Source organism: Thermobia domestica, chromosome 9, assembly GCF_964235325.1.
Source record: "Thermobia domestica chromosome 9, izTheDome1.hap1.1, whole genome shotgun sequence".
NCBI classification, from domain to species: domain Eukaryota; kingdom Metazoa; phylum Arthropoda; class Insecta; order Zygentoma; family Lepismatidae; genus Thermobia; species Thermobia domestica.
The window spans coordinates 269,247,224-269,272,796 of record NC_137462.1 but is presented as its reverse complement, the minus strand read 5'-3'; the positions used below and the strand labels follow the sequence as shown (position 1 = coordinate 269,272,796).

General features: G+C 35.3%; 1 protein-coding gene across 3 annotated transcripts in view; it reads left to right on the top strand.

Annotated features, from left to right (window-relative positions):
- The window catches only part of LOC145660693 (uncharacterized), a 56,612-nt gene extending 31,245 nt beyond the window's left edge, over positions 1 to 25,367 (top strand). For all 3 annotated transcript variants that reach the window (XM_081726042.1, XM_081726041.1, XM_081726043.1), the window contains exons 3-4: positions 3,920 to 3,982; positions 16,228 to 25,367. In XM_081726042.1, the coding sequence (XP_081582168.1) occupies positions 3,920 to 3,982; positions 16,228 to 16,370 (206 nt within the window). In that variant the 3' untranslated portion in view covers positions 16,371 to 25,367. The remainder of the gene's footprint in view (positions 1 to 3,919; positions 3,983 to 16,227) is intronic.
- The last annotated feature ends 206 nt before the right edge of the window (positions 25,368 to 25,573 follow it).

Genomic DNA, 25,573 nt, shown 5'->3' with positions numbered 1-25,573 from the left:
CCTCAACCGATATGAAGTCTGTCGAAAAATAACCTTTTGTATGTACTATCTGTTAGTTATATTGTTTGTATGAAATAATATATATACGTTTCACTGCAGGCTTGTAATCTAACTTCCTGATCACCCCTCGTATTTCCATATATGGGATATAGACAGACAACGTTAGTCACTGTTAGGGCCACTATACACTATAGGATAGATCGTAGGAAATTTCTTACGATTCGCCCTAGAGTCAAAATCTCAACGTGTATGGCGTCATATCGCATGTCATTTCCTGTGTTCTGAACGATCCTATGAGATTCCTCTTGTTTAGAGCACGCTCTATTTCTAAAAGAAAATTCGTAAGATTTCGATTTAAGCGACATCAGGTGAGAGAAAGTGAAAACAAAACAAGTGAAAACAGACAACTGATGCTATATGTGTTGCTAATTTACATTCTGATCGTGCAGGTTTACTTTTGGTACACCACTCGAAATAATTGTTAAAAAATTATAATTTGTCACTCATTTCCTTATTGTTATTCCCTAAATGATTTGCGCTGAGCGACATGAAATATCTCACATGGCATAAATAAAATTCAAGGGGACTGTCAAAAGCAAATAACTGAAAAACTACAATTCTTTTACGATTTGCCTATAAAATACGGCGTCCGGATGTATAGTATAAAAACTATAGTGCAAAAATCACAAACCAACCTGTGCTAGGTGGCCAGAAAAGCACGAATGCTATCTAATCGAGTCAGTGCAGGGCCAAGCGGGGACCCGAGTGTTAGCGAGGGGCTGCGTTCGAAGGAAGCATGTGCGTCAGCGGAAGTAGTGCAAACGAGTGGGTTTTGGCAATGATACGAGTTTGGATAGCACTGGTCATGGTATTATGCTAGTAGGGCTCTACTTCTAAACACAAATTACAGCTTCTGTAAATTGTGCAGAAATACGCCGGTGGTGGAAAATATTATCACCGGTCATCTTTTATATGCACTCACTTAGGTAAATGTTTCGGTGGAGTCCAGGAGAACGTAAAAAATACAAAATTTATAGGAGAAATGGAAGATGCAAGTACTTAGACCAAACACAACCCTAACCAAATCTAACTTAATGAAGGTAAACTTACCCAATATTAATAGAAAAAAGCGAAATTTTATCATTTTTTGAAAATTATGCGGACTCCTATACTAATTTAATCTAAGCTAACCTAACCGCAATTAACCTAAACTAAACTAATGTGAACAGAAACTACCGAAATTGTAACATTTCTTAGAAAAAGTAGCTGGACCTGTCTGCTATACATTATTCTCACTTATTTTATCCGTTGTAAAACACTTACAATGATTTTACATTTGTAAACATAAAATATAGGTGTATTACTCTGCATTTAATTCTATCGCTTGCAGAAATTTGTTCTTTATAAATATATCTTTTCATGCAAAGTATTGAATTTCACCTATAAATCTTCTAAAATGTGGTGCGCCAAAAGTACACCAGCACCCTTCTTATTTTAATACTTTTTTAGAGGTATCCAATTTAACAATATAGCGCCTGGATTAATATTAGTATTACGTGCAATGTAATTAGCATAGGAATCTTCAATTTTGTACTTTTATTAAATAGAACTATTTCATAATATTGAAAAGCGTCATTCGGTCAGACAGTCAAAACTCCTAACGTATATGGCGCAAAACAGCAGGATTTCCTACAAGATATGTCATAACATTTTTCCGAAGATAAATCTTACTTCTCATAGATATTATTATTTGCAAATATAAAATACTATGGTATTTTTTTCTGTGATTACAGATCTTCTCACAGAGATGAAAGCTCGATCACTGGTTTCCTCTATGCTAATTCATTATGCTTATTTTTTATTCTAATTTTAAAATAGAAAACAATTGCAATGAAATATAGGACTCAGATTTTTTTAAAAATACGCTTTCTTTATCGAAAACTGAATTCAACCTTTCACTAAGAACGAAGATCACTAAATAACGAAGGAACAAACAAATGTCTTGTACTTTCAACTTTGCTGTTTTAACCAAAACCGGTGCATATTATTGCAATCACATAGCTTGCGATGCGTCGAAGTCAAAACACACCTGTTGTACAAAGTGTTGTTCTGTCATTCACGTGCGAATGATTGTTCTACGAACGTTCACTTGAGGCGTACCGTACAACTGCTTCCATTTCTCGGGGTTAGTATGACTCTCAATTGAAGCGTAACATAGCAGCTAACCGTGGAAATGTGTACGAGCCGAAATACTGTCTGCTACACAGTAATAGATGTAGAATAATATATTACAATTACAGTAATTTTTTCCATGGTAGAAATTCATAGTAATGTGAAATACAAAAATATACATTTTTCCCCCCTATGTCTTGCAATTTGGTTGCTATAGAATTAATAATTTTGTTTCGACTTCCTCGCGGCACACCGGTTGGGAAACGCTGTCTTAACGGATTGACTTCATTAACAAACTCGGCCGAGGTAATCGCGTTGGCTATCTACAGCATTATAAATCTAACTGTGTGATTCTAATAATGGACAGTTAGATATAAATTGAAAACATTAATCAAGTGTTTGTTGACAAAAAGAACGAATAAAAAATGTCAACTGAAAGTATTGATAATGTAGTTTGAATGTGTCTCTTCCGTTAACTTCGGTCGTTAGCAGAAATCTTTTCTATTTCAACAAGACAAGCTTCCAGTCCATAATATGCGGTTCTTCTGATATGTATAGGATGTTTCAAAATGAATATCGGGGTTTTAAGACTTTCTAGTGTTAATACAATTCATTTACAATTACAAATAATACATCAAATGAAAGAGGAACCCAGCTTTGTACGCACACGTTCGCATGCACTGTTTCCTCTGTCTGCCGTTAGAAAGCGCTAGTAGCAAAGATGATGACTAGTAAGCAGAAAGCTTTTTGTGTTTTACATTTTGCAAAGACTGAATCTGTAGTTATAGTGCAACTGTCTGTGTCGAGAATTTTAAGGAGACGCTTACAACTACGTCCTTATCGTTTGCAGTTACTACAAGCTCTAAAGTTTACAGACTACGCTTTACGTGCCAACTTTGCAAATGAAATGATGTTGCATGACGATGAAGATTGTTTTGGATCGTGTCGTCTTCAGTGATGAATGGACATGTCACCAAGTGACAGTGTGAACACTCGTAATGTTCGCATCTAGGGATCAGCAAATCCCCACGAGATGATACAGGTGCAACCGGACTCTCCTAAATTGAATGTGTTTTGTGCCGTATCTCCTCCAAAAGTTTGAGCCTTCCTCGCCTTTCGACTCAATATATTTGTGGTGGACAAACACAGTGGTCGTGGTTTTTCTCGCTGTTCTCCCGTTTCCTCCCACTTTTTTCATTCCACCACTTCATTCATTTTTCATCATCACCGTCTTCTTTAGCCTAGCTGGCATAAGCGTGAGACGTAAAATTTCGATTTCATTTTTTTCGACTCAATATATGTTATCTGACGAATGGTGTTCACATTGAACACTTGTAGCAAAAACTGTTTGAGTTGCTCGTTCATTCGATGTTTATTTATAATTGTAAGTTAAATGTAATAATACTACAAAACCTTACGACCCCGATATTCATTTTGAAACCCAAATTTTTAATCACTTTTCTTACAATTTCTAAGTAAGCTGCATTCATGCTTGAAGTACGAAGATTTGTGTGTATTTAAGAGGAATGTTATTTCTATCTTCGTTGACTGCAGTCGGCTACTTAAATATTTAGCTTCTAAAAATGTGCTTCCTATTGTAGGAAGTTTCATAGAAAATTGTATGTGAAGATACAGATCAGCGCAAAACCAGCCGAATCCATAAAGTCTTTACCGTTGTATGTTTTGTTGTATTAATGTAATATGTAATTGATAATACATTTATTATTATTATGTTCTTGTATTGCAGTGACCCGACTGTCCGTAAGTGAACTAGGACAATTGATAGATGAATTGTCGTCTGTGATAAAATGTAAGTACTTCATTTGAGTATAATTTACGTAAAATAGTTAAGATTTGTCCAGACGGAAAGCTCGCAAATTTTCCAAATATAAGTTATTTGCACTTAATTTGGCTTAAATGCTACAGTAGTGAATGGTTGATTGGTAAGGGGACGCGGTGGCTCAGTGGTAGAGCGTTCACCTACGATTCGATCACAGCTCGCGCCGTGTGGACTTTGTGGTGGACAAACACCGTGCTGGTGGCTTTTCTCGAGGTTCTCCCGTTTCCTCCCTCTTTCTTCATTCCATCATTTCATTTATTTCCCATCATTACCGTCTCCTTTAGCCTAGCCGGCATAACCGTAGGACGAAGAACTTAGATTTCATTTTATTTTTTGATTGGTAGGATTGAAGTTTAGCAACCTTTTCAACACGAGGCTATATGAGACATAGATATAAGATCCGAACGACATGGTTTGCGCCGAAGACGCATATGCTAACTATAGCTAAGACGGAGCTCTACAGTAATGAATGATTGCAGTGTTCAGTGTATAGAGAATATCATCTTGCTATAGTTGAGTAATTGTTCGCCAAATACCTGGTAATTCGTAATTCCCGACTTCCGAAAATCGACAGCCCCAGTAATCAAAATAGGCAGTTTGAAAAAATGACATTGTATGTACTATATGGGTTCCTGTTTCACTCCATATTGCTTGCAGAATATGCAGCGAACTATTATTATTTTTGTAGTATTGTTGGGCGATTAGAATCGGTTGCTGCAAAGTGTATGGGGCCAATTTTTGGCTGAGTTTGAGAATGGTGGATTATTCTTTTAATATACAGGGCTGAAATTATGAAACGTTGTACAGCTACCCGTGAAGTTTAGTACTTTTACCTGCAAAGAGGTGGGGCAAAGCTTTACTTTTGGAGATTATATATATATATATGGTGCCTTCCATTTCAACTCAGGCAAAAAAAAAAAAAAATTGTACCATCACCATCTCAGATATTGTTGAAACTTTTTTTATAGCAACTAGACATGTTTTTAAGAGACCCATATTTTTTTGTTTTATCGAAAAAAATTTTCCCGCCAAGTAATGGGCCATCAAAGACGGGGAGTACAATTTATGAATTGTAAAAGACATGGAAAATAGTCAACTTCGGAGCCCCACCATTCAGCTATGGAGACAGGTAGAGTTATAATTCTTGTTGTGGTATGTACATAGGGATATAAATAAACTATATTTTACTATAGTTCGGTTTGCGCATGCGTATCTTTTTGTACATAAATTAACAAATGAACGTTAATTTATCTGAAAAGTCGAAGTTTGCGAATTTTTTCGAGCACTTCCGGTTCGAATTTTAAAATTCTGTTTTCACGGTTGATAAGACCTAGTTACCCGCTTTCCGAAAAAAAATTTGTATCGCTTCTGTGTGCAACCGTTTTGTCGCAAAAAATTCGAGAAATTGTAAAATTCTCAAAAATCGCCATTTTTGGGCGCCATTTTCTCGAAAACACCATCTTTTAAAATTCTGAAATTTTGTCAGATGGTTTAGCTTTACATGAATAATAAACACACCAAATACCATTCTCGACCAATGCTTCATGAATTAACTACAGCCTTTTGAAGTTAGCGAAGTTTCGTTAACTTTGATATCACAGTTAGCAACACTGGAAACAATAAAAATGCAATGATTTGATGATGGTTGTGGTTCCCATTACTTAAATGAAGAATAAAAGGTTTTCCTGACAGGTTTTGTATTATTTTGATCAAAAAAGCGCTCTGAAATCTGAGCCTTTTTTTTTTTTTTTTTTTTTACGAAGTAATCTGAGATGGGAATTACGATTACGAAACACACAAATTTTAAGTTCACTTACGTAAAATGGTCTTCGGAAGCAAAATTTCACTGATTTTTTTTTTCCACATGGACCAATCATTTGCTTGCTTGGTGTCTTCTTCGCTAATAGCAGTAGTACACACACAACTCGTCCAGAGGTGGATCCAAGGAGTCGATCGCCCTCCCAGAAGAAACTTTCTTATTTTATATATAAATAAAACCCATTCCAGAGTTTGGAGCTCTTAAAAGTAGCTCTAAGTAGCAGTATTACCCCCCCCCTCCCAGAAGTTCGTCCTATATCCGCCCCTGCGTAGCACATTGTTGATAATCACAAAACACTTATTTTCACTTCTCTTATGCTCTTCTGGAAACTTGTACCCTGCTGAAAGTCCATGTGAAAGCATAAACAGCACTTCAACTGTACGGAATTCATGATTTATTCATAATTCTGCTACGCACCACTGGTTATCATAAGTATATGCAAGGGCGCCGATCCTGGGGGGGACCGGAGCCCCCAAAGCTGATGTGGGCCCCCTATTGTATTTATGAATATACAATATTTGGCATAATTTGAATGCAATTTGTCTTAAAATCCTCATATATATACCTTCTGCATCTGAATCCCCCCCCCCTAATCTACAGAGAAAGTTCCTTTTTGCAGACTTCTTAAATCTACGCTTTGAATTGCAGAAGCTCGATTTTGGGGGAAGCATGAAGTTAGTTTATGGTGACCCGTTACTGCCCTAAAAACTTCGCCATTTTCCGAAAGGCAAAGGTGACTTCGTTGAATACCAGTTACCGGTCGCATATTTTCCCATTCTTGCTTTTTTTTTCTTTCTTTCTTTCTTCCGGAAGTTCTCGAATTCAGTTCCAGGCAACAAAACGAGAGTAATACCCGGAGTTTGTACTTGCACTATACTCACGAATCCTTCTGCGGTTTTAATACTGTGTATCTGTTTTTGCCTAAGGTTATGCCGCGTTGCCACATTCTTTACCCCCCCCCCCCCCCAATACTGTCGCAGAGACCCTAGCATTGCCGGTTTCACTGCAAAACCACTCCTTTATCGGACTTGTCTGCATCTCGAACATCTGAAAGCGATTTTTAAAGTGGGATGCAGCACCATCATAAATCACTGACACGGTTTGGGAAATTGTAGACACTTATTTCCACGTATTCGAACCTTTTTCTATATCCTATATTTTCGCTTTTCTTCGAGTATTTTTAGAATCTTGTCTATGGCTATGAGTACATGAGCCGAATCGTGTGTTTTGTCGTCGCTTTATTACAACAAAACTGTCAGTTGTTTCATATTCCGGTGATATAACTGAATTTCACTTTGCAGAATAACAGTCCAGTTTTCAACGAAGTCCACATGAAGTAAAATAGAATTTGTATCTTGAAATTTTATACGATGCTTTTCGGTAGCAATTAATTCTCTTTGGATTTTCTTGATGTAGTCATGAATTAAAATTCATACAGTTAAACCAGCAATGTACGATACGAAAACGGAAAGTAGCACAGGTTTTTTTTTTTTTTTTTTTTTTTTTTTTTTTTTTTTTTTTTTTAACGAGATCATTGTTTTCCCATATGGCGTACGTAACACTTTCATTTTCAGCAGGATCAAAGACTCCACACTTATTCCTTTCATTCCGGGACATTCACTACATTCTTGAAGCAGACAGCTGTCATTTTCAGCGGATCATACTACTAAAGGAAATAGGTCACTCATGACAGCTTCAATACAGGTTGCACCTTTGATTTGTTGCAACGCAGTAGCAGATAACTTAAAATTTGCACAATACACACACACACACACTTCCCTAGCAGGTTGCGGACTGACTCCCTTTAGTCGAATACTATAAAATTCCGAGTGACCCATTCTTATGCTGAGATTGTTCTGTTTAAAAGAAAGTCCGTAAATTTCTTTGATGGAACGCGTATGAAATTGTTTCGCTTTTTTTTTATTATTATTATTATTATTATTATTACTGTAATGACATCGCACTTAATTGAGACTTTGTCTGGATCATTCCAAGTCATCACTGAGGTAATAGTTCAGGCTTTTTATAGATCATCAGAATTTATTGGATGGCCATTTTAAGTAAACTTAAAATTTGTGTGTTTCGTAATCGTAATTTCCATTTCAGATTACTTCGGCGGACGAGTAAGGGGGAGGCTCATTTTACTATTCCAGAGCGCTTTTTTGATCAAAATAATACAAAACCAGTCAGGAAAACCTTTTATTCTTCATTTGAGTAATGTGAACCACAAACATCATCAAATCATTGCATTTTTATTGTTTCCAGTGTTGCTAACTGTGATATCAAAGTTAACGAAACTTCGCTAACTTCAAAAGGCTGTAGTTAATTCATGAAGCATTGGTCGAGAATGGTATTTGGTGTGTTTATTATTCATGTAAAGCTAAACCATCTGACAAAATTTCAGAATTTTAAAAGATGGTGTTTTCGAGAAAATGGCGCCCAAAAATGGCGATTTTTGAGAATTTTACAATTTCTCGAATTTTTTGCGACAAAACGGTTGCACACAGAAGCGATACAATTTTTTTTTCGGAAAGCGGGTAACTAGGTCTTACCAACCGTGAAAACAGAATTTTAAAATTCGAACCGGAAGTGCTCGAAAAAAATTCGCAAACTTCGACTTTTCAGATAAATTAACGTTCATTTGTTAATTTATGTACAAAAAGATACGCATACGCAAACCAAACTATAATAAAATATAGTTTATTTATATCCCTATGTACATACCACAACAAGAATTATAACTCTACCTGTCTCCATAGCTGAATGGTGGGGCTCCGAAGTTGACCATTTTCCATGTCTTTTACAATTCATAAATTGTACTCCCCGTCTTTGATGGCCCATTACTTGGCGGGAAAATTTTTTTTCGACAAAACAAAAAAATATGGGTCTCTTAAAAACATGTCTAGTTGCTATAAAAAAAGTTTCAACAATATCTGAGATGATGATGGTACATGCTCTGCCTGAATTGAGATGGAAGGCACCATATATATATATATATATATATATATATATATATATATATATATATATATATATATATATATATATATATATACATTAATTTAGAACAGTACTTTAGGAAATGGTAATATGGGTGATCCTAATCGTATCCAGATCTCAATGGTTTGAGAGCTACTGGTTGTGAACCATTTATCACCATATATTGCTTACCTGTAGTTATTCTCCAAAGGTGAGGGTGGTAGCGTTCACCTCTATCTAGTTCATGGAGTCCCTGGTTCAATCTCAGCTCGCGCCAAGTGGCTTTGTGGTGGACCTACACCGTGTTTATGGATTTTCTCGGGTTTTTTCATTTCCTCCCATTTCATTCTTTCATTATCATAACTGTCTCCTTTAGCCGAATTCAGCATAATCGTAGGACGTAAAACTGAAAGATTTTATTTCATAAACTAGCTGAACCTGCGCTCTCTACACAGCGCATCATTCACATATGAGCATGAATCTTCTTGTTAGTCCTCACATCTGTACATGTCCCTTTACAATCACAAACACAAGATCTGTTGATTAAAAAAAAGTACAGAAGTATCATAAAGGGGATATTTTTTTTCGATTATTTTTTCTCAGTTTCTCGCATCCTTTGCAAGATTTGAGCCTACTTCTGGTTGGAGTTTTTAATTCATGTATGATCAGTGTTTTCTTTCTTCTTGCATGCAGTATGTAATAAGCAAATACATTACACACACAATTAATTACAATGTCAGTGATATATGGTGTTCATTGGGCAAAACACTCCAAACAATAAAGATACAACTTAGAGTGGAGAAATGGTTATCCTTCGTTTTTCATTATCATTTGGCCATGAAACAAATGCCTGAGAGCTATGCAACCCCTGTATACAATTATGTGGTGTTGGAATGTGTAATGCGTAGGATATGATGCTTTATTTTTTTTAATTTCAACACTTGCAGTGTACCCGTAAAAATGTAATAAAGAAGTAATAGCCATGCTTTTTAAATATTCAGGTAGAACTGGACAATCTACATAAAATTTGCAATCGATCAGTGAAAAAGTCATCTTTCTAGAGCCTGTAGTTTCCGAGATCTCATTGTCGAAAGGATTGGTCACAAACATATGAACATCCACAAGCGTATAGGTTAAAAGAATTCCAAACATGGCAGCACAATTCATTTGCGTTGCTTTTAGAAAAGGCTTTGAACAATAATTTAAGTAAGATAAACTTATGAAAAACGGGTCTATTTAAATAATTTATTTAAAGTACAAATACTTTAAAATATTTGTCTTTCTTAAACGTGAAATCACAAATAACCGTAAATCAAAGGGCTGAAATCCAAAGTTATAGGTTGGAGCTCAGGCACTCTTGTTGCTATTGTAGCGTTTTAATAGATAGATTATATGAATGGTGATGGAATGGCTTTTCCAGTGTTATGCATCATGTGACAGTTGTCTTTGAAAAAGAAGTTATTGAGGAAAATTTGAAAAAAAATAAATAATTGAATTGGATGGCAACACTGATTCAGAAATATCTCTCAATAACTTGCCTTACAAAGACAACACAACACTACCGATATCTATCTTGGATAATTCGTTTCCAAGATATTCGCAGTGATACAAAATTTCGTCACTTTGTGCTAGGAGGCTGTGTAGGTTTTAACTTGTCACTTCTGGTATTCAGTAAAAAATTTGTTTTTATCTACCTTATATGGGCTGATTCTTAAGAGAGTTACATCTATCTATCTAATCCATCTACTCTCTCTCTCTCTCTCTCTCTCTCTATATATATATATATATATATATATATATATATATATATATATATATATATATATATATACAGAAGCAGTTGTAAAAAAATTAGAATAGCACCACTGCATATAAACTCCATAGCACTATACTTTCGTTGGCATTATTACCGATCCCAAGAATGAGAGTGAGTGACGAGATTAGATCACGCTAAACTCTAATGTCTGTAGCGCGATGATTCAATATAATCGTCTCTATGTTGAAAGCTTTAATATGGACATTTCTTAAACACGGCAAATCAGGATTCTTATATAATTTAAGTGTTCCTTAGCTGTAAATTATTTAATGTCATATAAAACGTCGAGATCGTAATACTGCAAATTATGGATGCGTTAAAATATCAAATAATACTTTAGATGAACTGGATACTTTCAAATATATAGGATCAATATTAACAGACGAAAATCGTATTCACGAAGAGATTGAATGTCGAGTAAAAGCAGGGAATGTTTTATTATTCAGTTCAAAATCTCTGGTCGACGCGAATTCTGCCGAGGAATTTGAAACTTAAAACATATAAAATGATAATCATGTCTGTTCTGTATGGTTGCGAAACATGGTCGCTTACTCTGAGGGAAGAACGTAGACTGAAAGTATTTGAGAACCGGATTCTGAAACGAATATTCAGACCCAAGAGGAACGGGAATGGGGAATGGCGAAAACTTCATAACGAGGAACTATATAATTTATACCTTTATCAAACATTGTCAGGGTCGTCAAATCTACGAGGCTCAGGTGGATAGGTCATGTAGCCAGAATGGTAGAATGTAGGAACGCTTTCAAAGTCTTAACTGGAAGTCCAATCGGAAAGCAGCTATTAGGAAGACCTAGGCGCAGATGAGAGGACAATATTAAGATGGATCTCGAGAAATGGGGATACAAAGTAGAAACTGGATCCAGTTGGCTAAGGATAGAAGTCAATGGAGAGCTTTTGTGAATACGGCATTGAACCTCAGGGTTCCACAGGCCATACAGTTAGTTATTAGTTAAAACGGATTGGCAAAAGCTGTCGCTGAGCTAGATAATATAGATGCAAATGAAACACTAAGTTAGTTCGACTATAAATAACTGTGAAGTTCAGAACGATGTGAGTCGTAACACGATTAACGGTTCACTGACATTTCTCTGCGCAATACGAGAGAAAAGACTAAGGAAATAAAGAAATTCATTATATTTCAGTCACTACCTTCTTGCGAAAAGAGAGCAGTTTAACAGTCACATGTTAATAAAATTATTATTGGTCGATTAATCATACGTAATGCATAATGCATGCAAAGCATTGTACTTACATGGAATTATAACGTCTGGACTGTAGATAGACGTTTGCTAACCAACCTTGATCTGGAGATGGCGGGAGTTAAAATGCTTGTTCTGCACCTGACAGTTTGAACTCTTAGTGTAATCCTTATATCGAAACTGTGAGAAAAGAGGAACAGTTTTAATGGATGCGGCTGTTGTTTATCTCGAGCACGCCTGTTCATTGAATAACGAAGACTTCAGTAAAATGTAATGAAAGAGAAAAGTCTTTGAAAATAACACTATGTTTAGTGTGTGCGTGTGTGTGTGTGTGTATGTATATACAGGGTAATCATAAAATCTGTCCCATCAACAATAAGTTATTAATATCGATATGTTGGTGATCACTACACATACTAACTCATATGTATTAATAAAGTAAAACTGATCATAGCACTAATAATTATTAACAACACTTGTGTAAAGGCTTGGACAATGTAACATCGCCTTATCGCAGGCGTTATGGAAGGTCAAGTTGTTATTCTTCGATTGACCTTTCATTAATTTTCTGATGTAGGGGATGTTATATTGCGGAACAGTGACACTATACTTCTGTCGCTGTTATTCCCGGCCTGGGCCAATCCACTTATTTACCCTCACTGACCTGGTAGCACGTGGATTAACGTTGTGTTGCAATTTAACGCACACTTATGAACTTCGCCAGCTGTGCAGCTGTTATTTACTAGCGTGACGTGACAACAGCTGAGTGCCTGGTGCCCCCTTCTGCTTGCTACCTGATGGGTGCACGGTTCATACAGCGACATGACTATAATAATGCTTTGGGCAGTTTTTATTAATATATGTTTGTAGAATATGTTCAACGGCTTATTGGTGTGACGTAATATATCCCGAATGCTTTCAAGAACATGAAGTCATCAGCAGTCAACAAGAAGCAGTGTGCTCTATCTTCTGCTTTAGATAGTATTGGTATATGATTGGAGGACGGTTCATACAGCGACATAACTATTATAATATTTTTTTTTTTAAACTAATACATGTTTGTAGAATATTTCCAAAGCTATAACATATTAGCAGTACCAATATAAAAACAATGTACGATGTTACTATTTACACGTTTTATACAGTTCAAAATGTTTTACCACTCCACTTGCTTTCTTCATCCTCCTCTTCTTCTTTAACCCATGATAAATTGTGTTAATTCTACAGTTGTGTTGCTTATACTTACTAGAAATAACAGCTCGATTTGTATTCCCAGGGTTCATAATATGAGTGTTATTAATCTTAAAACATGTGCTAGATTGTATGTATGTCAAATTGGGTATTAAGTTACTCTTTCCTTCATTTTTTTTGAATGAAATTTTCAAAATGCAAATAAATATAATATTCTATGAAGAAACTCGTCAAATTGCAAAACGAGAAATGAAATTTGTCGTCTGTTAAACTGACAGCAAGAAGCACAAAATTTAACTTAAAGGATTTTCTAAATCATGTTCAAACCCTTTATAAATTAACTTTAAAAAGACATAATGATGTAATAGACAGTATACTTTTAAATAAACAGTGCAAAAAAAAAAAAAAATCTGCCATTTCTCAAAAGATCAAAGAATATACAAATTGTAACTGGCACATAACTTATGCAAGAAGTTGTATTATCAAATTATGTTCAAATTTTATATTCATACTAACATGTCGCTGCGTTACCATGAACAGTATTTTGCACTCCTCTTTCTGCATCGTTCAAGTGAATAACTGATTGAAAGACAAAATTTTACTTACCAGTCTGCGCGTTGCTTTATTTACTTCGAGACAATGATTTCGTTTACTTGACCGTAACTTTTCGCTGGTCCTTTGTTTGAATCCGGAAGTATTCACTGTGCTCACCGAAAAGTTTTAATTTCTGTTGACACTGAAGATATTTAAATGTCTAAAATTAAAAGAACTACAAATATCTGTATATAAATTATTTAAATGAAACCTACAAACTCCATCACTAATATAAACCGCTTTGTTTCAACTGTTTAAAGAGCATCGGTGTTGCCAAACCATATTTTCGGTGTAAAGGAGATTGAATAATGTTTTGAATCACTGTGAGTGTTTATGGATTGAATTGTTATGTAATCCCGTTGTTTATCCAAATATCCTTTATCGAAGTTCAACTTTGAATCCTTCGTTCTAATATAATATTGTACAAATATATATCTTTCCAGCACAGAAACTAAAAATCTATGGGTATTCAGCCCAAAAGATATCAAATCGTACCGACTGCATAAGGCAAGATGACTGAGAAACCTTCACTGTACTGTGGAATTTCAGGTGAAGTTTAGTTAGTACAGTTAGTCAGGTTTGCCGATAACTTATGTCGTAACGAGGCAAATTTTCACATTTCTTGTAATATTTGCTTCAGCGTGCATATCTAGGGAACACGGAAAATCATCACCAGCTGTAGAATATGTTCGTGGCTCTCTTCAGAGAGAGAAAGTTTTTAAGTTATAATTTCTTCTCGTAAAATTCAAAGGCGATTGTGTCTTATGTAAGACAACCATTGTTGCCATTTACAACGTGAGAATGTTGGAACATTGGCTAATTTCACAACTACGAAAAATATGACAACTCCACTTTTCAACAAAATTGCACTCTGCCACATTTTCATTTAGATGTGTGTTCTTATCTTAATGCTCTTGCTAATCGTTACATTGAACACATCAGACGATGCACACAATTAATAATACAAAATCTGTCCGGAAAGTAATGTCACCAAATCTACGAGTACGAAAACAAAAACATTTATTTACATAATAATGATACTGTACATGTACAGTAAAATTCTTCAAAATTTTGCCCTCCGTCAGTACATCTTCGCAGCGGGATTTCCAGTCTGCGAAGCCATCCTGAAAGGCCTGTTCAGCAAGTGCATGTAATGCCATTTCACACGCTGCTATCACGTAGTCAATTGTTCTGTAACGGTGTCCTTTCAGGGAAGATTTCAAATGGGGAAGCAAAGAGAAGTCTTCGGAGCCAAGTCGAGACAGTAGGCTGATTGTGACATCTGTGCCATATTAGATTTTATTTGACTAGGTGTCTGCATCACGACTTGTACAAAGACGAAAGAGATTTACGAAATCGTTTTTCCTTCCCCTCCGAGGGCTCGGAGATAGCTAAACAAGTGCTCGCTCGGTAGTTGACGTACGCCACCATTGATTCCGGCGGATAGTGCGCGCTGTAACGTACAGTTGCTTCACAATAAATATGACATTACTTTCCAGACAGACTTTGTATCATCATCTTTTTCTGGGATTATGGTGAAAGTCGTGAACATGTTCCTTCTTTGCCACTGGATTTTACATAGCTTCTCTAAGGATTCTGGGTACATTGGCTGTTATATTCATATCTGCATATTGGGACGAGCTCCCTTGTGCCTATATGCTTAGCATATGTCTTCGGCGCGGGAGGCCTGGGTTCGATTCTCGGCAGGTGCTCATGTGGTTCGAATCCTACGTTAAGCTGTAGATCCACGTCTCATATAGCCTCGGTGCTGAAAGGAGGCCAACCAATTCAACCAACGAAACAGTATATTGGGACGTGTGTGACAAGAACTGGGTTGATTTAAGAACTTTAAGAAGCCATGTGTTTTTATAGATTATTACGTCATTACTTGATAGACATGTTTGCAACATTTTACATAAATTATTGTGGTAATAATAATATAGTTCATATCCGTCTTAAAAATCATTTCTGTTGCAATTCTATCCGAATTCTTGCTGGGTGTTAGGAAATAACTGAACCACTTATTGTAATAACCTTGTGATCCTGGGTTTTGATTCCCGGTAGGACGGAGAAGTTTCGGTTCTGACCGATCATTATGAGGCACTTAGGAGAGCTGTCTGAATTAAGAGGAAGTGAACTCCGGTATAGAAAACCAGAAATAATGACAATTTAAGTCCATCCGTTGACCACACATTATGAAGAAGACCCTCAAATAAACCTTAGCCGTTCGATGAATTTCAAGCAACCAGGTAGTTTATAATGGATATAGATCACAAGAGTGGGTTTTCACAGTCATAAGGAAAGAAACGAACGTAGCACTCAAATTAGCCAGATTTTCTATGCCGCTATAATTTTGACGTGACTGAGCAAGTAGGGGAATAAGGAATTTTAAGTTGCGGATAGGTACTAGCTTGCTTGTGTGTGTTTTCTGTTTATTTTGTCTTCCATTCTATTTCGCACGCCAGCCAAGAAGTGTGATGTGCCGTAACACGTCATGTAGAAAATTCGGCTCATTTCAGTGTTAAGTTTGTGAGTTTAATTTTGTTTGAAAGGTGACATTTGTATGATTGTGTCTAACTTTAAGGTTCATTTCCAGGCTCTTCAGAGGAGTTGGTAACAGTTCTCCAAGAGAGGCAACAGCTAATGGATGAAGTTTATCTTCGAGAGATTACGATAGAACAACTGCTTCGACTTCAGATGCGAGATAACGAAGATCTAACCTCTCTTCAGGGCTTCTAAGGTTGTGTTAATTATGTGATGTGATTTTCTGTTGTTTTTTTCTATTGAAAGAAGTGATGACTTTTCAGTTTGTAATAGCTTAGAAGATAATGCTAGCCATCGACGACTGAGGCAACGAGGAAACTGTTAATTTGGATTTTATGAAGTCCCTAATTCGTATATCTATTGTGTGTTGCATTTACTTCCTACTGTAAGATGAATTGTGAAGCACTGAATACTTGTGTTGCAACAATTAATGAAGCCAGTTTAATGAAATATATACGTGTTATCATTTTGTTTGTCGTTGTTTTCATATAAATCATTTAACAGATACTAAAAGTACATGCAGAGAAAATGAAAACGTGGCCCCATTAGAGCTTTAAAATCTCGATTGATGCAACATGTTTTCAGTGCTCTATCTATGACACTGTTAAGGTTGTTATATGTCCTTGCCATAATTTTATTGTTTTTGAAATGTGTTACTTGCGTATACATGTGCACTTTTTTTTTAAAACAGGGTTATTTATATATTGTAATGATCTAAATGTAAATGATTACTATTTAAGTACAAGGAAATTGTGTTATTTATAAACATCTTTATGTACTGTATATAGGCCAGTCTTTTTAACTTTTTGAAATATATACTTATAGTTTAACTTTTGTTACCTCATATAATGCACTGTTATTCCCTCTGTTTGTGTACTTGTGAATCGAACAGTTTGTTGAAGTTCTTAGTCAAATGGTTTGTATCATTTATGCAATCGACTTTTTATCTCCTTTTTAAACAAATTGACATGTTTCATTCATCTTACGCAGTTTTAATTTCTATAAAATGATACTTTATAATCACTCCTATAAAATGATACTTCCTATAAAATGATAAAATATACTTCATTACTTTTGGTTGGCTTTTCACTAGAAGTTCAGTGACGGGGGTTAAAATTAGAGAAAACAGCAATAAAAACAAGGGAAATAAACGGATTTGTCTTTGAAGAGCAGTGGAGGAACATCTTGTCCTATGTTATTGCTGATGTTTGTGATCAAGCGTTTGTGTACATCACTGTGTACCATAGCTTCATTTAAGTATTTGACAGCAACAGTAAGCAGTTTGATTAATTGACTTTATAATTAAAGTTGCCCACTAGGAAGAAGAAAGTAACTTTTAAATTGGAGCTACTTAATCAGAACTTCCAGCAGTGGCGTAACTAGAATGGGGCAAACAGGGTTTGTGACCCGGGCGGTGGATTTGGGGACGCAAAACTGGGTTAATATTTATTTTCACTATAAGGCAAGAAAAGGAGTTTTAGCGAACTAAAGATCATTAAAAATTACCTCAGAAACTTAAGAGGACAGCAACGACTTACCAACCTTAGGATCAGATCCATAGAGCATAAGTTAGCTTCAAAGCTATGTTTTGAGGACATTGTAAAAACCTTTGCAGCCAAAAGAGCCCGCAAAGATAAATTTTATTTTTTAGCTTTTTGTGTTTTGATTTAACTTACATCGATTTAAGAGATTCGTAAAATGTCCGAGTATAATAGTCGAGACAACAGATTGACTGTTACCTAAAGCAACAGACTGTTGATTCATTCTACACATATGCACATCCCGATATAATTCCAAAAACATTTTGATTTGCAGATATGATAAGATTATACGAATATGTCAAGCATGGTACTCTCGGGTTATTTGGTAATCAAATACTAATTAGTTTGGTGTTTTATTTTGTACTAAAAATTAAATTGTACTCCAATCTTGAAATCAAGCTTTTACCACTTGAAGAAAAAAATGGAATTGAAGAATTACTGAGAGATGCAAAATATCACCTGTAGTCGGGAAACGTTTTGGTTTGGTTGGTCGGGAAGGAGGGAGCTTGGGCGAGTTTTTGCCCCGGGCGACGACTATCCTAGTTGCCTCGCTGACTTCCAGATTAAGTTACGCATGGAAGAGGACTTCTTTGCCTCCATTCGACTGTAACAGAAGCCAAGGATTCTTCGATCACATGTTAGTCACACTTTTACTGCAAAGAATCAGAGAGAAGTGCACTGCTCTCCCCTGATGAATCCGTTTCATCATTCCCCTCCACGTTTTTAGAGCTTTTCCGCTTATTTTTTAATTTTCGTAATAAGGCTCCAGGGAATAACAAGAATTATCAAAGGTACTTCTACTGTACAGTTATGTTTTATTATTTTATTTTTTAACTTTTCTTTTTTGTTTGTTTTTGGTAATGACTCTTAGATTTTGAAATGCTATGTTCGGGAGGAACGACAGAATTCGCTGCAGTTCCGCCTATGATTTTTTTTTTAAATAAAGAAAACTGCATGTTTAAGTAATTGTGTTTGAAAAATTGACTGTTCGTATTGGCTTAAAACATCTTTCGCTCTTTTACTTAGACTGGACTGCTTTAGGAGTATCAAGCAGACTTTCTCTGTATATACCCTAAAAGTTTATTTTCTATGCATGAATGCAATTATCTTGCTGTCATGTTTATTTTAAAAGTCGAAGTTTTTCAAGAAACAGAGAAAATACTAGTAGTACAATATTCTGCGTAGTGTAAGATAATCTCTTACTACGAAATACATCAAAGCGTACGCGCCTTTGGCGTGGGAGATCCGGGTTCGATTTCCGGCGGCAGCTCATGTGGTTCGGATTCCACGTTAATCAGTAGGTCCCGTCTCATATAGCCTCGCTGTTGAAAGGAACGTTATACTCAAAATCAGTTCAGCGAAATACACCGAAGCAGTCTAGTCTACAGTTGTAAACATAGGATTTGAAAAAGCAAATGTCCATGGTTTAATTTAAAAACAAAAGATCAAACGTTCTTCAGTCATTATTAATCATGTTGACGTAAGAAATGTCAATGTACACCTTGTTAAGTCTGTTAGTTTTATACTTAGATATTGAAAGATAAACTCGGTTGCACTTCCAAGCATTTCAGTGTAAATATTTGCTAATTTCACCTCTGTGTTCAATATAACGTATTTGCCGCCGTGTAGGACTTATTTAATTTTGTATTTAATTTTGAAGAAAATACATTTTCACAGATATTATACATTTTAAAAATAGAAATTCTTATTTTAATGAGAAATATATATGTGGATTTAACAATGCTTATGTAAATGCAGAAGCACATATGTGCTTCCAGAGGAAAGCACATATTATGAAATTGTTATTAACACGCTTGTATCCAACCTATATTTACTGAGTCACTGAATTACAGGTGGCTGGAATCTGTTGCACAACGTATGGAAATAAAGTAGGCATCAATCAGTACAGAGTCAGGAATATTTGTTGAAATTAACATAATCAAAATCTCTGTTTCAACGTATAAAATGCTTTTTTTTTTCCTTTTTTTTTTTTAATTTTACACTTTCAAAGGAAAAAAAAAAAGTTCGTACACGTCGGTAAATACGGTACTTCCTATAGCATTCTTTATAAGCGCATTGGATTTATGATCTGATTTAAACGTGCTAAGGATCGAAATTGTTACTTTCTAAGCCAGTTACATTTTTTAGTGTTCATATTTGTGTATCCAAATTCGAGTGTTTTTAGTGTTTTTCCAATAAAAATCTAGGTATTGAGGTTTAAAATTTCTTGTTGGAATAACTTTTTATGTTATATATTTTCTTTTGTACGTTGTATTTTTTCTGGTAAATATGGGTGTAAATGTTCCTGATTTTGTTTTATGTTGTTATTCGTTTGTGTTTAAATTTTAATAGTACAATATTTATGAGAAGTGTTGTGTGTGTTTGGCGGAAATTTAAGTTGTGTGCCTTGTTTTAGAATCATTGGTATGATCTGAATTCATTTGATTTTCTAATGACTACAATGCAAAGGGCTCTTAGGTTCTAGCATGTCCAACGTACGTACGCAGTAATGGAATAAGGAAGTAATCTGTTTCCTTAACTGTTGTCTAGCAATGTTTTGTCTGTTATATTACGCAATTCTTAAGCAGAGCATGTGATTTGGTTGTGTTAAAATTGCAGGGTATCTGAAAAGTATTACTGATATTAGAGAAATATTAGTAATAGCCAGTGTACAAATATACGTTATTTTGTACTTACTTGAAGTAGCCACGATTGTATTTATCAAACAAAAGATCACGAACCAGTAGGTCGCTTATGCCGGTACAATATACACATACATCTTTAGTTCTTGATAGTTGTCCCGGGTTCGATCCCAGCTCCCGCCAAGTGAACTTTGTGGTGGACAAACACCGTGTGCGTGGGTTTCCTCGGGGTTCTCCCGTTTCCTCCCACTTTCTTCATTCCACCATTTCATTCATCACTCATCATCACCGTTTCCTTTAGCCTAACCGGCATAACCGTGGGACGTAAAACTCAAAGATTTCATTTTTCTTGATAGTTACATTGATTTTTTTTTCCAACTCACATATACAATTTTAAAATTTGGATTCATGTTGTACAGTCTTGTGTAAATTAATTGAAACATACTATAAACAAAGAGATTAAATTATTTGTGTATTCCTTAGTTTTGATGAAATCTGAATCCACTTAACATGAAGCACAGGCTGGGATATTTTGAATGACTTATGATCTTGATATACGCAACAGATTTTTGGTTAAAGCACTTTGGGAGTAGAGGAGAGTCCTTCTCCTGGTAGTCATAATCTTGTACACAGTGTCACCTTTCCCGCTGATCTTGTGGCTAGTGCGCTCCCCTCTTTGGTTCATGTTGTTCCGGATTCGAATCTCTTCGGAAAAGCATTGAGTGCACTTCGGTGGTTCGGATTCCACCTTATATCGTATGTCTGATTCTCATATAGCTTCGATGCTGAAAAAACAGCTAAATTTCAAGAGACAAACAATTCTACATGGTGTCAAATACTGCATAAAGCACAGGCTGGAAGATTTTGGGTAGGCTATGATCTTGAGATGCGTACTAACTTTCTGGTTAGAACATTTTGGAGATAACCAAGATACTTTCTCCTAGTGGTCAGTGCGCTATTACTAGGTGTCAAACCGTGCTTGAACGGTCCGTTTACCGAACTTTCTTTTGTACCAGAAGAAATTCTTAGTCTGGTATAGCTCACGTTATATCTTCTTAACTGTCCAAGTAATTTCTACTTCCTTTGGTCTTTTGCTCTGTATGTTTTGCATTTTAGTTTGTTCTGAGTTACAAAACTGTTCATCTTACAGTAATTTTACACTTCCCTTGAATCAGAAATTACAAACAGTAGAAATAGATTTTCTATTAAATTTTTGCACGTTGTTGAATTGTGACATTCCTATAATCTCCATTTCAAAGGATGTGATGCCTATTTATGAACAGCAGCATGTCCAGCAAGCACTTCCTTAACTCATTACCCACCATCGGTGAAATGAATAAACAAATATCATTCCAGTTTAAATTTTTTTTTAAAAAATATATAAGATTAGATACCACTGCGTGAGAAAACAGAGAGAAACAAATTTTAGTTTTTGTGTCAAGTTACAATGATGTTTTTAACGTCTCGAAAATGAGATAATGGCAAATAATGGATTAAAATTCATAATAGACTAAAGGGAATCCAGTAATATTGAAAGAAGATATTTCCAGAATATCCGTTCATGGAGATATTTCACTTTTTTTTTTTTTTTTTTTTTTTTAAATCATGTAGTAGTTTCTAGTATAATCTCATCACACGGTGGCTCAGCGATAGAGCACTTATCTCTGGTTCGTGGAGTCCCTAATTCGATCCCCGGTCAAGTAAGTTTGTGGTGAACAATAACATGTCCACGAGTTTTCTCAGGACACATCTGTTTCCTCTATTTTTTTTTTTTTAAATTCCGTCAGTTGTTTAATCTTTCACTTACCTCATCATCTATCTTCTTTAGCCTAAAGAGCATAATCGTGGGACGTTAAACTGAAAGATTTTATTTTCACAAAGAAAATGGTTTTCTCGATAATTTTAGTCTTTGTTTAGTTTTTGTATTTTCTATCCCACATAAGCCTCATTTCTACTATTTCTAGTGTTGCGGTTATGTATTTGTTTGTTTTGTTCCAATCTTAAAGAATATTCATTTTTGAATTAAACATTCCGTTTCAGATCCGTCGTACTTTGTGTTAAGTAAGCATCGTTCAATGGCAAGTTATGTTACACTTCGATACCAAAGCTTAATGGTAGAACGCATCTCTGTCGCGTGCGGGGGTCATAGATTTGATCTGGATAATGTTAGCTTATATTGAACATTGTTATCTGCTTCCTCTCTTTTTCTGTGGCTTTTCGTTCCCTTCCAGTTACGTTATTATCCACGTACCTTTATCATCCGTTTGGACCTTGCACTGCAAATTTGATAAGGGCAACTGTAGGGCATCTTCAACGTTTGGTGTTAAAACGATGTATTGAGCTGCAATACAAACAAGCAAACTGGTCGCAATCAAGAAATAAGTGGAACTATCATCTTTGAAAACAGTAACCATTATTATTTCGAACATATGAGAGAGATGACAATTTAACCTTCAGTTTTGGCAGTGAAAAATATACTTTCGGAACTATCCATTAATGGTTTCTGTTACCCTAAATAGTTTCCGTGTGCATCTTTACACTGATTTAAAATGTTTTCGTGAGGAAATAGGCGTGCAACTCATTTTTCGCAATATTCTGAAGCTCCATTATTGTAGTAGGCTAAATATCAGCGATGTTGGAGAGTCTTGATCCTTTTATGCAGTTGTGTTTGAAACAGTCAAAAAGCCTATAGGTGCTAAATCGGGTAAATAAGCTGGATGATTAATTTGATAATCGATATTTTGACCAGGAACTCTATAGTGCTCGGTCACTCATTTCACGCTAAGTTCATGTAGGTCTCTTGTTATTTTACAACCACTAACTACCAAATGTCTCTTATCAGTTTGAAAGGAGGGTATGGTGGATCAGTGATTGAGCTCTTATCTCTGGTGCCTTGGGACCCTGGTTCGATCCTCGGCCGAGTAAGTTTGTGGTGGACAATAGCGTGTCCGTGGGTTTCCTCGGGGTACTTCCGTTTCCTCCCACATTCTCACTCCACCTTAATCATCTGTCTCCCTTAGCCTAAAGGGCATAAACGTGGGACGTTGAAGTGAAAATTTTCATTTAATTTTCTATCGGTTTGAAACATGTACAAATACAAATAGTCACAGGATTCCAGCCAGCCACCACACGGAATTTCGGTCTGTATCCTGCAATACATCGTATGTTAAAATTCGGATGTTTTTAGTTAACGCCAGTAGATGATCTGACACAACTTGTTTCATTTTTTTCCTTCTCTACTTTTTCCCGTAAAGTTGTGATTCTTAACATACGGACTATTGCAGGATACACAACGATTTAGTTTCGGGAATCAGTTCGACACTCGTGATTAGTAGCACAAATAACTCTTCTTTAAAAATATGAAAATAGCAAAGCGCATAAAATATAAACAGCAGTATTACCAACTATAACCATGTGTACCAACTATCAACAATGAAATTTAAGTATTTGTTTCAATTAATGTGCACAGGGGCGTCTGTCAAGTAGTGATACGTTTAGAGATAACATCACAGTAACAAACTGTATCAGAAATCAAACTATTGTTATACACAGTGAACCTTCAAATATTGCATTTATTGTGTAACGTTTGTATTTAATATTTATTCTCTTCAATTCTTTTGGGATATCTGCATGTTGTTGTTCAGGGAAAGAAAGAAATATTGTGATAATCATATATTCAGAATATCATAAGAGTATGTGCTGTCTCTTTGAAGATAAGATTGTAGGTTTCACAGAATTAGCAATTGGAGTGAAATAGTTTGAAAATCCATGTAATCTTTCGTTTGTAACTTTTGAATACATTGTATGCAGGAGATAAACAAAATCCCACTTCTGGAAACAGGGAAATTTAGAATAATAAGGCTTGTACAGTCACCAGGAAAACCGAATGCCTGCCTTTTTCTGTAGAACATAAGTGCATGAAGTTAAGAGAAAACCATGTCTTTAAGCTGAAACGATATACGTTTTTAAGTTGTTGAGAAAAGGGTTGAATATAAGGTACCCACATTTGTCAGTGTATGGTTAACAGAGAACCATTTTTCCTGATGGCTTAGAATCATGAGTTGTGTATATATACGTGAAGAAGAAACATATATTTTTTTCCGTAGTCTTTTCCATCTTACGTTGCTCAATAACTATAACTATGTAGTCGTAAATCATTATCTTATATTTTCATATTATTGTTCTCGCCTTTCATATATAAATATATAAAACTATTGTAATTATATGTTGAAACTTTTCGCAGTTCCCTAACTTGTAAAGGCTGTGAATATTTAAAAAATATATTGATATATCTATTATTATTAACTACGTATTTATAAAGTAATTCTGAATAACCTGTACTTATTGAGAAGATGCACTGCTTCATTAATTAAGAAGCTTATATTTAAATATGTAAATTTATTCTTGTGGCTTCTGTGAAGCTTTCCAGTGTATATTAAATGCTTGTGAAATAGGCAGTTATAGTTAAAGATCAGATATTTGGGCAGACGAAAGGTTGGAAGCAGTATTTAAGATGTGGTTCGGAATTTTCACAATCCAGTGTAGTCATTTCGTGGCATTTATTATCTCTGGAAATTAGGAGTTTTGGGGAAATTGCACATGTTTCCAGGATTGAGAGTTTTTGTGAAGTTGCGCAGATTTCCTGGATAAATATTTCGTTGTATTGTAAATTTCGATTTTACCAAATAAAGTTAATACTTGAAACACTGAATTTTATGGAGTAAATTTTAAACCATGCAACAGAATGTTTTTCACTAACCAAATATCTGGTTGATATGATAGGTAGCGCTGTAGCTAGTATAGAAATGAGTTTTGCAAGAGATTCTGTGATTGGGCTTCTTTTTTAAAATTAAAAAAGTCAGTTGTATGGTGTTGCATTAAGTGTCTAATGTACTTGTAAGTGCAAATCGACCTTCTGATGATACAATGGTGTCTCCATTAGCCTAGCATAATGAGATGTATGAATTTAATGGTCCGCAGATTATCTTGATAAATTATTATATTTTGAATGTCTGTTCTTTCACTGTTGCCGCTATTAACATGATTTTCAGGTTTTAGGATTCTGGGATTCATTAACAAGTTCTTTTCAAAATACCCACTATTATGGATTGATTTACATTTTAGTGTTTATGTTAGAGGCGTTGTCAACTTCTGGATTTTACTGTAAAATAAGTTGCATAACGATAATGTCATAAAGATTATTGGAAAGAAAGAA